Source organism: Schistocerca serialis, chromosome 9, assembly GCF_023864345.2.
Source record: "Schistocerca serialis cubense isolate TAMUIC-IGC-003099 chromosome 9, iqSchSeri2.2, whole genome shotgun sequence".
In the NCBI taxonomy this organism is placed as follows: domain Eukaryota; kingdom Metazoa; phylum Arthropoda; class Insecta; order Orthoptera; family Acrididae; genus Schistocerca; species Schistocerca serialis.
Genome location: NC_064646.1, coordinates 323375141 through 323388817, shown reverse-complemented (window position 1 = coordinate 323388817; position 13677 = coordinate 323375141). Strand labels below are relative to the sequence as shown.

The 13677-nt window shown below is 39.6% G+C and overlaps 1 protein-coding gene across 1 annotated transcript in view; it reads left to right on the top strand.

Annotated features, from left to right (window-relative positions):
- The window catches only part of LOC126419590 (dnaJ homolog subfamily B member 13-like), a gene marked incomplete at its 5' end in the record, with an annotated part of 96579 nt that overhangs the window by 58829 nt on the left and 24073 nt on the right, over positions 1-13677 (top strand). The window contains one exon of the mRNA XM_050086776.1: positions 8028-8202. Within this exon, the coding sequence (XP_049942733.1) occupies positions 8028-8202 (175 nt within the window). The remainder of the gene's footprint in view (positions 1-8027; positions 8203-13677) is intronic.

Genomic DNA, 13677 nt, shown 5'->3' with positions numbered 1-13677 from the left:
TAATAGGAGATATTTAAAGATCTGCCACAAAAACCAAAGGAATTCTGATCATGTGTAAAGGCTATCAATGACACTAAAGTTAATGTTCAGACACTCATCGATGAAACAGGAAATGAAATTGATGGTAAAAAATCAGAACTGGAAGTGCTGTTGAACTCTGTTTTCAAATATTCCTTTACAAAGGAAGAGACAGAAGTACTGCCCCAATTAAATCCTGAAACCACTGTAAAATGAGTGATGTATATATTAGTGTCAAAGGCATTGAGAAGTAACTGAAATTAAACAAGGCACCAGCACTTGATTCGAATCCCTGTCAGTCTCTATACTGAATTTTCTGCTGACTTATCTATCATCTTAGATATAATATGCAGTAGATGTCTCACACCTGTCTACAAGAAGGGTAACAGATGTGATCCACAAAACAGCTATCCAATATTCATGATATCCATTTGTTGTAGAATCTTAGAGTGTATTTTGAGCTCAAACATAATGTATCTTGAACAGAGTGACCTCCTTCATGCCAACCGGCATGGTTTCTGGAAACGTAGATCATCTGAAACCCAACACACAGTTTTCTCACATGACATCCTGAAAGACAAGGATCAAAGCAGTCAGATAGATGCAGTATTTCCTGAATTCCAAAAAAACATTAGACACAATGAGTATCATCCAAAATTTGTGACTGTATTGAGGAAGTTTTGGTAAGAAGGATGCACCATGTGATCTTTGATGGAAAGTTATTGTCGGATGTACTTATAGATGTAATTACAGACATATTCCAGGAAATCGTTGTATACTATTGACCTTGCAGATAATATTAATGATAAATTCAGACTTCCTGCAGATGATATACAAGGGTTTGAACTTAATCACCAGCGTTGTGTAGAACCTGTTGCCATGGATGTGGAAGGCGTAGTATACCATTTGCAGAGCCTGTTCTGTTAATGGTGTGAATGGAGCAGTCTACTGCCTGTTGAATCTCTGGAACAGTTCTGAAGCGAATGTCACTAAGTGGTTCCTTCATCTCTGGAATCAACTGGAAGTCACAAGGACTTAAGTGCGGGGAGTGCGGTGGATGGTACAGTACTTCTGAGTCCCATCAACCAAACAGAGTGGCCACAGCTTGCGCAGTATGCGCCCTTGCATTGTCGTGGAAAATGATGGGTGGGTTGTGCAGAAAGTGTCATCACTTCTTTCACAAAGCTGGTCACAGATGATGCTCCAAAAATGATCAATAATACTGTGCATTGATGGTCTGCCATGGAGGAATGTAATGTGTTAGAATAACACCATCACAGTCGTACACGAGAATCACCCTAACTTTCACCATACTGCGGCTCTGATGCACTTTCAACTTTCATGGCAACCAACAATGACGCCATTTTCTGGATTGGCATTTAAGTTTTGGCTCATACAATGTGGCCCATGTCTCATCCAGTGTTACAATACGGCATAAGAAAGCCTCTCCTTCATGCCCATGGCGCTCCAAGTGCATCTGAGCAACATTGTAACACATCCATTTCTGCATTTCCATCAAGTCATGCAGAACCCATCGTGATGCAATTTTTTGCATGCCCAAGCGTTCTTTCAGGATGTGAAGCACAGTCGTATGTGCTAATCCGGTTTCGTGGGTGAGCTCACTCATTGTATGCCATCGATCACTGTTCACTAATGTGGCAACAGTATGCACTTCTTCTTCAGAGATGCTAGAACAACCTGCCCGATGCATGTCTGCCCCAGTTTGCTGACCTTCGTTGAAGGCTTTTACCTAATGCGCCACTGTTCCGTACAGCAATGCCAGTTCCCCGCATACCTCTTGAAGACCTTGATGACACTGTCGTGCTGTACGACCTCTGGTACATTCAGTCTTGATCCAACTCCATTGTTCCTGTGTTGAAAACATAGTGTCTCCGTTATGTTAGACCACTCGCTCACAAGTGAATGTGTTTCCCTCAATTGTGCGCATGCCAGTGACACGGGATGAGAAAATCCATTTGCTCGGAGGTAAGGTAGGTATGTCAACAACATGTGCTATCAGCGACAACTTTAGATTCCTTTGCATAGTGTCTTCACAGCAGTGTTGTCACTATTTAAGTTCCAACCTACGTAGTTATTTGTAATGAAGTACAGTCTGAAAGAAGCAGCATGAAAGTTTAGTCAGATCTCAATAACATTTTAAATTGGTGCAAAGACTGGCAGCCTATTAGTTTGCCCAAACACAAATACTCTCATAGCTCCCTTGATGACCTTTTTGTCATCCCTGTAATAGTACCTGCTCACTAATCCCTCTCTCACTGATGACGCTCTCAAAGAGATTAGGTCCTATTGTGTTTCTTTCATAAGTGTGCTGTTAGACTAGTCTGAGGCAGTTGTCTGAGAAAGTATTCAGCATTAGTTTACGACACTGTTTTCCTTACCACTAGTAAGTGCAGTTTTGCCATCTGAGATTAGACAAATTAAAAGTCACAATTTACTACAGCCATGTGCTTGGGGTCTTTGCATTTTATCAAGTTTAGGATATATTTGAATGATTATGAGATATCTTTCTGGATCTAGTGGCTGCTGGAAACAAATATTTATTAATCTAGTCCACCAATTGAAATTACTCTTCTCCATGTGACTTGACAGTCAGACTCATTTTAAACATTTACATCTACATACATAGTCCATAAGGTGCCACACAGTGCACGGCAGAGGGTACCTTGTACCACTGCCAGTCAGTGTCTTTCCCATTCCAGTCACAAAAAATAAATAAATAAATGGTGTGTGACGAGGACCTCCCGTTGGGTAGACCGCTCGCCTGGTGCAAGTCTTTCCATTTGTTGCCACTTCGGCGACTTGCACGTTGATGGGGATGAAATGATGATGATTAGGACAACACAACACCCAGTCCCTGAGCGGAGAAAATCTCCGACCCAGCCGGAAATCGAACCCGGGCCCTTAGGATTGACAGTCTGTTGCGCTGACCACTCAGCTACCGGGGTCGGACATTCCAGTCACAATTAGGCCAAGGGTAAAACAACTGTCTATATGCCTCTGTAGGAGCTTTAATTTTTCTTATCTGATCTTTATGGTCCTTATGCAAGATGTACTTTGATAGCAGTACAGTTGTTCTTCAGTCAGTCACGAATGCCACTTCTCTAAACTTCCTCAATAGTGTTTCACTAAAAGATTGTTGTCTTTCCTCCAGGATCTCCCACTTGAATTCATGGAGCATTTACATAACTTGCAAGTTGATCAAACCTACCAGTAACAAATCTAGCAGCATGCCCTGAATTGCTTCAAGTTCTTCCTTTAATCTAACCTGGGGGGTGTCTCAAACAACTGAGCAGTACTCTACAATGGGTTGCACAAGTGTTCTATATACAGTTTCCTTTGTAGGTGGGCTACACTTCCATAGAATTCTTCCAAAGTCAAATAGTCACCTTCCATATGGCTGACCTTATTTGCTCATTCCATTTCATACCTCTTTGCAATGTTACACCTAGATATTTAATTGACACATAGCTGTGTGAAGCAGTACATCACTAGCATTGTATCCAAATATCCCAGCATTGTTTTTTGCTACTCATCTCCATAAGTTTACATTTTCCACTTTTATATCAAGCTAATATTTATCAAACCAAATATCATTTCTGTCAAAGTCATCATATAGTCCTCCTACAGTCCATCAATGATGACACTCTTCTGTACACTACAGTATTGTCAGTAAACAGTCAGAGATTGCTGCTCACCCTACCTGTCAGATCATATATGTACACAGAACAAGAGTGGTGCTATCACATCTCCCTGGGGCACTTCTGACAATACATAAATGAAATTGTGTATAAAACACTACATACTGACAACATACTGAGTTGCATTACTCTAAAAAATCTGTAAAAACTCAAATAAGGAAATCATTGCCAAGTAAAGACCTACTTTACCACTTCCAGTTTTCCTTTTTCAACAACTTCTGGGAAGATGGCCAATTATAGCACTGCCTCATTTTCAGCAGTGTATGTGTCAACTGGCTCTTAGTATGGCTTTTATAAAAAAGACTTTTCAGTGACCAATGTATATGACCTCACAAGTAAAGTTCCAGCAGTACTAAATTACAAAACTATCCTTTTATATTCTGTGATATTTTGGAGGCTTTCACATACTAAATTAAGTGATATGTGAAAATTACTTGGGATCTAGCTGGATAACATTCAAGAACAGAACATGAAAAAGATAAACTAACCAAGAAGTTTAGACAAGCAGTTTTGTACTTAGACATACCTCACTTTATGTTGGCTGAAAAGTCAGGAGTATAGCATATTTTTCAGATCAGTCACTGTAATCTTATATTATTAAGCCAAAGTGAGCAGTTAGAGTTCTACATAAAGTAGGAAATCAGTCATCTTGCAGAAGCTTCTTTAAACATCTCGGAAATCTATGATTTGTTTGTTTATTTGTAGCCCAGAAATCTTATACTGTGTCATATTCACAGAGACATGGGACTGATGGTAGTTGCATTTTTACATATTATATTTGTGAACAACAGTAGATGTTTAGTAATGACAGCAATAACCTAATATTTTTCTTAATCGGCTAAGTAGATGACAATATATATGAAAATTCAACACAAATATTGTACAAAATAAAATAATGGCTACAATAGCATGAATGACAAGACTCAGTGTCTATTTTAATACACTGAACTGTATGGAGGATACATGACAGTATCTTAATAGATCTTATTACTCATTAGTAAAAGGATATTATTTCTGTAAAACTCTATGAGACATTGATAAATAGAAATTCTGTCTTACCTGACAGACTAGCATAAAAGTGTGATTCTTCAGTTTTTCCCAGCGTATTTCTTGCTCAAATAGTCCACAGGTGTATTGCCGGTCCATAGTGTCCAACGGGCACAATATTTCGGTGATCAGACATGTCACCATCATCAGGTGCACTGACGAACTGAGTTCCAGAGGGTGGGCGGCAGTAAGTCCCCTCCCCTCGTGAGGCATTCTCTCTGTGGTTCGCACCCGCATGTCAGCAGTTGGTGAGACGCTGGCGTCGACGTCTGTGGTGGCATTGGTATAATTGCCTTGTCTGCCCTAGTTGCCCCTTCGTTTCCTTTGCTGAGCATCTTTTTAATTAGACTAAATGCTGGTTCCCATGCCCTGCTGAGGTTGTATTTGCAATCTCGGTTGATGAGTCTGTCCCTGATATGAATTTCAATAGCCTCTCTAACGACACTTTCCCAGTATTTAGTTGTCTTAGCGGCTGACAAAAGCAATTTCCCATAAGGACTACATTGAGAAGATGCAGAGCCTGATAAATGATGAATCTTACAGGAAGATCAATGCTGACTCCACAAAGAAGGTGGAGAACAAGACTAGAGCTCTTCTCAAGGACATAGATTTAGCAGAGGGTGTCGCCAAGAAATTGACACCTCAAGGACCTGTACTGCCAAGACTTTATGGACTCCTTAAAGTCCACAAAGAAGGGATGTTGTTATGCCCAATTGTCAGCAACATTAGGGCACCTACATATTTGCTGGCCAAATATCTGGCAGAATTACTAAGCCCTTATGTGGGTAAATGCCCTCATCACATTCATAATTCTGTGGATTTCGTAAAACATCTTGACAACTTCAAGCTGAAAGACTCAGATATCCTGGTGAGTTTTGATGTTGTTTCATTATTCACCAGGGTGCCTCTTCGAGAGTCAGTTGAGCTTATTGCACAGAATTTTGACAAGAAGACGAACGACTTTTTCTAGCATGTTCTGACCTCCACATATTTTCTCTTTAATGGAGAATGCTATGAACAAACAGAAGGAATCACAATGGGGAGACCACTCTTGCCTGTGGTCATGAATTTCTATATGGAGTACTTTGAGGAGGAAGCTTTGGCATTGTCCAAATGGAAACCTACTTGTTTTCTACGTCATGTGGATGACATGTTCGTGATCTGGCCCCATGGAAGGGACAAGCTCCTAGACTTCCTTACACACCTGAACTCTGTACAACTAAACATCAAATTCTCTATGGAGACTGAAGCAGAGGGAAGATTACCATTCCTGGACATCATGGTCAAAAGAAGAGCGAATGGTTTCTTGGGCCACGAGGTATACAGGAAGAAAACACACACCAACCTGTATTTGCAAGCAGATAGCTGCCACCACCCGGCGCAGAGGAATGGGGTGCTAAAAACACTGGTGCACAGGGTGCGCACCATCTCTGATGTAAAGAGTCTGCTCCAAGAACTGGAACACCTCAAAACTGTATTCCGGAAAAACGGGTACTCCGAATGGCAGATCAGACGCGCTCACCGCCCCACCTCTACAGTACAGCATGTGGAGACAGAGGAAGCCACGGAGAAAGAGATAGCCACTGCCTATATACCATATACTGGCACACTGTCGGGGAAAATAGGATGAATATTGAGGAAACATCGAGTATGAACTGCCTTTTGACCACCAAATAAAACGCAAGCATTATTGGGAAGCGTCAAAGATGATCTCAGTTTGTGGAAGTCCAGATTCATGTCAGTGTGGGAAGACATATTGGACAGACAGTGTGCACCATCAAAGATCATTGTCGAGAACATCAGAGGCACACTCAACTTTGGTACCCCAACAAGTCGGCAGTCACAGAGCACTGTTTGTCCGAAAATCATGAAATGGACTACCAACATACCAGGGTCCTGGCATAGACATCTAAATACTGGGACAGCGTCGTTAGAGAGGCTATTGAAATTCATACCAGGGACGGATTCATCAACTGAGACTGCGGCTACAACCTCAGCAGGGCGCAGGAACCAGCATTGAGTCTAATTAAAAAGATGCTCAACAAAGGAAACGAACGGGGCAACTAGGGCAGACAAGGCAATTACACCAACGCCATTGCAGATGCTGATGCCAGCATCTCACCGACCGCTGATGCATGGGTGCGGACCGCAGAGAGAACGCCTCACAAGGGGAGGGGATTTAAGATGGCTGCCCACCCTCAGGAGCTCAGTTCGTCAGTGCATCTGACAATGGTGACATGTCTGATTGCCGAAATATTGTGACCATTGGACACTATGGACCAGCAATACACCTGTGGACTGTTCGAGCAAGCATAAAAGTAATTGTAAGAACTGTTGAGTAATGGGAGGTAGAGAACAAGATCAAGTATTTAATGTAAGTTTGCCTTCAGGTACTCATCAACAGAATAAGAATTATGCTTAATTAGTAAATCCGTCACTTTCTTCCTTAAGATATTTCCTTTGTTTCTAATTGATATGGGTTGTTTGTTGCAAAGTAGGCTGCCCATATTTCTCGCCCTGTTATGACTTCTACTTAATCTTTGTATCACCAGATGAATGTTAGCTTTTGTTCTTGTGACATGGCTATAGATATTTCCATTTGTTGTAAAGAGATTCAGGGGCTTTCTTTTTGACGAAAGAAACTACTGGCAGTATATTAACTCTTTGAAAATGGGTTTGTGGAAGATTATTTTGGTACTCTCTTCATTATTTTTAATATTATTTTTTGCATTATCAAAGGTTTTTGTGAGTAATCTCCAAGAAACGGATCCCACATGCTATTATTGAGTGGGCAAGCCTATGATAAACAGAAGCCTATGATAAACAGTTTTTAGTATGTTTATATCACAATTTCCCAAAAATAACAGATATTGAGGTGACCATTAAGATGCTAAGCAAACAATAACATATAAACACTGGCTATTTTATACATCTGAGGAAACAGCAGCTATTCTTCCTCTGCCCCCCATGTATTGCTGTTACTGGCACATTTACTGTGTTAACTTTGGACTGAGTAAGTACAAATAGTTATACCACTTGATGAATATTTAATTACTAATATACCAGTTTTACATTCTGTGTGTGTCTTAGCTTGTTCAGCATCCCTCAAGGTTCTTTTACATGATGAAATCTATGGAACATAAGAAATTATTGAATTAAATGAATATACCACAAATTTGTATCACACTTTTGTGGGAAGCATAAAGGTGTTTCATGGTCTCGTTCATTGTCATCTTGGAACAGGTATTCCATGGGGGAATAAAGAAACTGAAAATGACCAGACTTGTACTTCGAGAGGACCAGATTACTACAGAAGCACAGGAACAAGTGCTGAGAGTAAATATACAGCGAGGGATTCTACCAGGAAGTGAATTCTGCTTCCCTGAAGCAGGGAATCAGGGGCATACTATTATTCCAGGTATGCACCTGTAGCTTCCACTTTGTCTCATAGTGTTCACTCAGTCTCTAATCATTGAAGAGAAACCAGAGCAATTTTTTATTATTTTCTTGTAACATGAATCCACAGCTTCAGCAAATTTTTAAAATTATGTCACATTTGTTTTTAGCTGCTACTGTTTTTATTTTACTATTGCAGTTTCGACATTTGTGCCATTTCCAAGAATAAGATTTTTGAAAGCAGTTTGATGTTGGGCAGATATAACAATATCAACTTGTATCTTAAAAAACTTATGCTTGAAAATTGAACAAATGCTGAAATTGCAATAGTAAAATAAAAACAGTAACAGCTAAAAGCAACTATGACATCATTTTAAAATGTTTTTTCTTAATTTTGTCTCATCGACTATACTATTCCACGAAGAACTGATCTGTACAGTAACATAAATATTGTCAAAGACAATTTCGTGGTTAATTACTTTAGATAGCTGAAACCTAGGGCCAGTCGGAGAACATTTTGACACACAAGAGATCTATCAAATTGTGCAGTCTGATGCCCCATATATCTGCTTGTGTCACTTGTACCTTAAAGCAGTTCTGCTGAAATGACAGGTGCCTGAACTGTTTTAAGGAGCACAAATGCATTTATTACACTCTTCTACGAGTTTTCACTTTGAAACATCACCTTGTGATAGTGCTTAATGTATCTATAAATTACTTTCATAATTATATTTTTTTTGTTTCCTTTCATAGTAATTATTCTTCTTGGATGAGTTTTAATAACTAACACAAGTTCTCATTCTGTACTTCAGTTTTGATTTATGCGGCATGACAACATGATCATTTGCTTTGAACAGAAGGTAAATGTATAGAAAGGAGAAGAAGTCATTGCTAGCATGACAATAAAAATGTATGATCTGTATTATCTATTGACATCTGCAGCCAAAATATTTAAAATATCTATAGGGTATTCCACAACACGATCATCAATTGTGTTATACTTCATAACAAAGCACTCTAAGACAGCACAAACAAAAAAGCAACAAACTAAAATAAATATCTATCCTGATATGGATGGTTATTTACATCCATGGATCCCATGAACAAAACTTAAATTATTTACAGGGATTGATCAAATTAGTGTTAACAAAATGAGAATATTGTTTATAGATAGCATTGGTATCTAAAATAGTCTGAATCATTCTGGAGGAAAATACATATGCAGCCTAAATGGTATGCTACTGGATTACACATCATTCTTCACAAAAAAGCTATTCCATTTCTTCCAGTGATCCTGGAGATGGATAACAGACCCTGAATTGCTTTTTCAACACAGACCACAATGCCTTGATAATATTCAGATCTAGTGACTATGCAAGCCAGAGAATATAGTTTATTTTGGGTATTTCCTCTAAGAGGCATCAGATTCATTTGCTCTAGTGTTCAGCAGATAGCTGCAAATTTTATTTCTACTATATGCAGGTGGGGTTACCTCAAACAAACTCGCTCATTGTGTGTTCCATGTGACACTCAGTCTCCATAGAAGAGTTTAGTTTATTTCTTGTTAATAATTTTTAAAGTGGAATTTTGTGTGCCTAGTTAATAACTCTGTCCCAAATTAGTCTAGTGTGATATTCAGCTTAACAATGTGTTTTAACTAGCAGTCTAGCAGCAACTGAGTGGCAAGGCTGCATAGCAATAGCAAACAGACAGTGTGACACGAGTTGGCACACAAGATAGGGAAAGCTGAGCAATGAAGAAGGGACAAATATATATTTACAAGATTGAAAATTGCTTGATGATACAGGTACTCATTGTTTTTAATCCCAAGGTATAGTAAAATACATTAGATACTATCATGTTAGGGTATGGAAACACCACCAGGCTGTTCTGTGAAAATATCTTGAAAATGATACTGTCCTGGGATGTATTAGCACTGCCTTTAAACTCTAATGCAGTCAGAAATAACAACAGGCGCCGTATAATTGTTTTGCGAAGACTTCATGGCATGACTTGATGTGTCTTGTGTGCTGGCTTGCATCACACTGTCTGCCTGCTATTGCTGTACAGCAATGCTGCCCCATTACTGCTGGAATACTGGTTATTCTTTGGGTTTTGCTGTTCTTACAAAATCATGTTGTTAAACCAAATATTGCATCAGACTAATATGGGACTATTGTATTGAATGGGCCCATAAAATTCCTTTTTGAAAAATATTCTGTTTGTAATTCAAAAGACAGTGAAGTTACCCAGTGATGCTGAGTATCACAGGAAACATGTAATGAATCTTATTTGTTTCACCTGACTCCTTCTACACAATGCAAAAATGAAATTACAGATATGTATAGAAGCATCGAAGAAAATGTGCAAGACAACTCTTATCAGAGACAAATGGGATAAAAATTGCAAAAATGTGCAAAAACACTAGAAGAAATGTGCATGAGGGCTCTTAGTAAAGGCTGTTTGGGCAATGTTGGGAAATTATTGATGAATGTGAAATAGCTGTCCTCTTAAGCTCATCATTCACTTTCTTTGAAATACTTAATAATGTCAATTACTCTCTCCTCCTCCCATTCTTCCTTGTAGTTCTTGTATGTTACTAGTCATTTAATACCTGTAAACCAGGACTGTCTCTGGTGTATCAGCAAACTTAGTAGCCCAGATTTAGGACTTTGAAAATTTTGAATTTTATGCCTCTTCACATTTTTTAGCAGATTGCCTCTTGACATACATATCAATGCATAAGAACAATTTTTGTGGCCACACAACATATGTAACTTTGAAATGCTACTACAGCACTATTAATTCATGCCATCGTCTGTCTGTTGTGACACTGAAAAACAAGGTTACAAGAAATCTGCAGTTTATTAGCTCATGGAGCAACAGCATAACAGTTTCAGGTCGCAGAGTGGCAGCGTACAAAACAGGTACAGATTACAGATGAGTATAGGCGGACAGGTACATACAAATGATGAGTGCAGACTTATTGATGCATACAGACTAGTTAGTACAGAATAGTAACAAGGACATACTACTGGCTGAGTCACCTGGATCAGTGTGGAATGCACCCATGTTGATGCAGGAGGCACTTTCAGAAGGTAAGAGGTGCCCATGTAGGTGCAGGTGGCACCTGCATCAGAGTAGAAGGCATCCTCCACATGTGGGTGGGCCATCTGGCAGGAAGATGGGTGGGTGCAGCCTTAGCAGTGTGCTGCCACAGTGAAGTGTGATGTCAGTGGATGCCATTGCAGAAGCAAAGTAATGAGAGGATATGAAATGAAGAAACACTGTGCAAGGGAGGCCTTCAACAGAAGAAATGTATAACAGTGCTGTGAGAGTCGCCTATACTGCGGTAGATAGGCAACTAACAACATAAGGAAACATGGAGGGCATCAAATGACCAACATCCAAAAGTGTCCAAGAAGGTACAGCAAAGGCAATAAGAATTTTGTCCCAAGGCAATGTAGGTGCCAGCCAAGCGAGGAAAAGCAGTGTGAGGTGCTGAAATTAGATTGTGGCAGGCTGCAACCAAGAACAGAAAAATGCTATTTGTGTAGCTTACTAGATGGCATTTGATTGGCACTAACAATAGGGAGCCCATCCATGTGTATAGTTGCAAGTTGAAGAGCGAAACAGCTGCTCTGGTGTCCACATGCAGCTCTCTCATGTTGCACAAAGTGAGAGAGACAAGACAATAGTTCAGCAGTCAAGAATGGAGTTACACTGACAAACATCTTCATTGGGTGTTAGGGGAAGGAATGTTTCCCTGAGCATGGAGCAGGCAGATCATGGCATGAAGAAAAACTCGAGGCAAGTGGCTGTAACATGGGTACGTACGTGATTGATGAATGACTGAAGCCAGTCCCAAATGGAGTGCTTATTGACACAACAACAGAGATAAAGAGGCCGGGTGCTAAAAAGGGTACCAATGAACAAAGAAAGGGAGGCCAGGTCCTGAAAAAGAGAGCAACAAACATAACAAGAGGAGGGAGGCCATTCCTGGAAAAAGAGGCCATAACAAAAACAAGGCATTACCAGTATCCATGTCTGTTACTTGAAAGACAATGAAGTGTTGGCAGAGCTTAGGTAGGAGCTTACCAAACCAGAAATATGCTAAACACATGGCAAAGGCTTGCCAATATGCGGCAGAGTCATCAGGCAGAGGAACACTGTGATGCTACACTGAGGAACAGTGAAGCACATACTGTCAAAGTATCCACGAAATGGTTGAAGGCAGCCATAAGGAAGCTGCCATTGCTTTTGAAGCACAAGAAAGTTCTGTAGTGAAACACACTGTAATTTGACTCATTGGCAGTTGTATTATATGGCAGATGAGGTTAGAGAAAACAACTGCAAGGATGAACACATGTGAGAAACAGACTTGTTGCCATTTGTGTTGTGACTTGGAAGACAGTGAAAAATAGATTACTAGAAATTCACAGTTTATTAGATTACAGAGTGACATCACAACAGTTTTTAGGTCATGGGGTGAGAGCATATAAGAACAGGTACAGACTAAAGACAAGTACAGACAAATGACTAGTAGAGATTTTTTGATGCATACAGCCGATGGGAGACAAGAATCCATTCTCACTCCCTCTTGGCTAATAATATGCTCCAGGTGAGTAACTTGTGATTGGGCAAAATGATATTTGTCAATGCTTAATTTGACGTGAGCTGCTTTCATTATATTCAGTACTGCACCTAGATGCTCTACATGTTCATCTAGATCTTTTGAAAAAACATCATCGAAATAGATGATGCATTTTCTTCAGTTTTAACCCTTGTAGGATTTCATCTAAGTGCTGAGATGCTGCATCTGCATTTTTTAACCCAAAAGGCATTCTGCAGTACTGGTAGTGACTGGATGATGTTGTAAAAGCTGTTTTTGGCGTATAATCTGAACATACTTCAATCTTGTGAGACTTACTCCTTAAATCTATCATAGAAAAAAGTTTATGCTGTCCCAGGTTATCCAAAGTTTCAGATATTAAGAACTGGATATGCATCAGTTACTTACATTCATCTAAAATCTATAACACAAGAGAATCTATTTTTTTCTTGTTCCATCAGGTGACCTCTTTTGCACGATTACTATACTCGCTGACCAAGTACCATCATTGTGCTCTAATATGCCTTCTTTAAGCTGTTGATCTCTGAACTGTTCTATTAACTGCTGGAGATGTTGTGGTAACCTAAACTGTTTACTGTGCACTTGTGCCTGACTACCTATTGGAAAATGGTACTGTGTTATGGGTGTGGCTGGTAAAGGACCATCTGATTTAAACAAATCTCTATACCAAAATAACAATGACTCGATAACTGATCGATCATCACCCTTTAAGTGACTAACCTTGTTACATAACGCAGGTGAGCTGACAGTTTGCTTGACCTCGTGTACTATGTCTGACCCATCAATATCTTCGTAATTAAATACCTGTAGAGTAGATACAACCGATCCCTATATTCATTCAGGAATTATCCATGCTTACTGGCA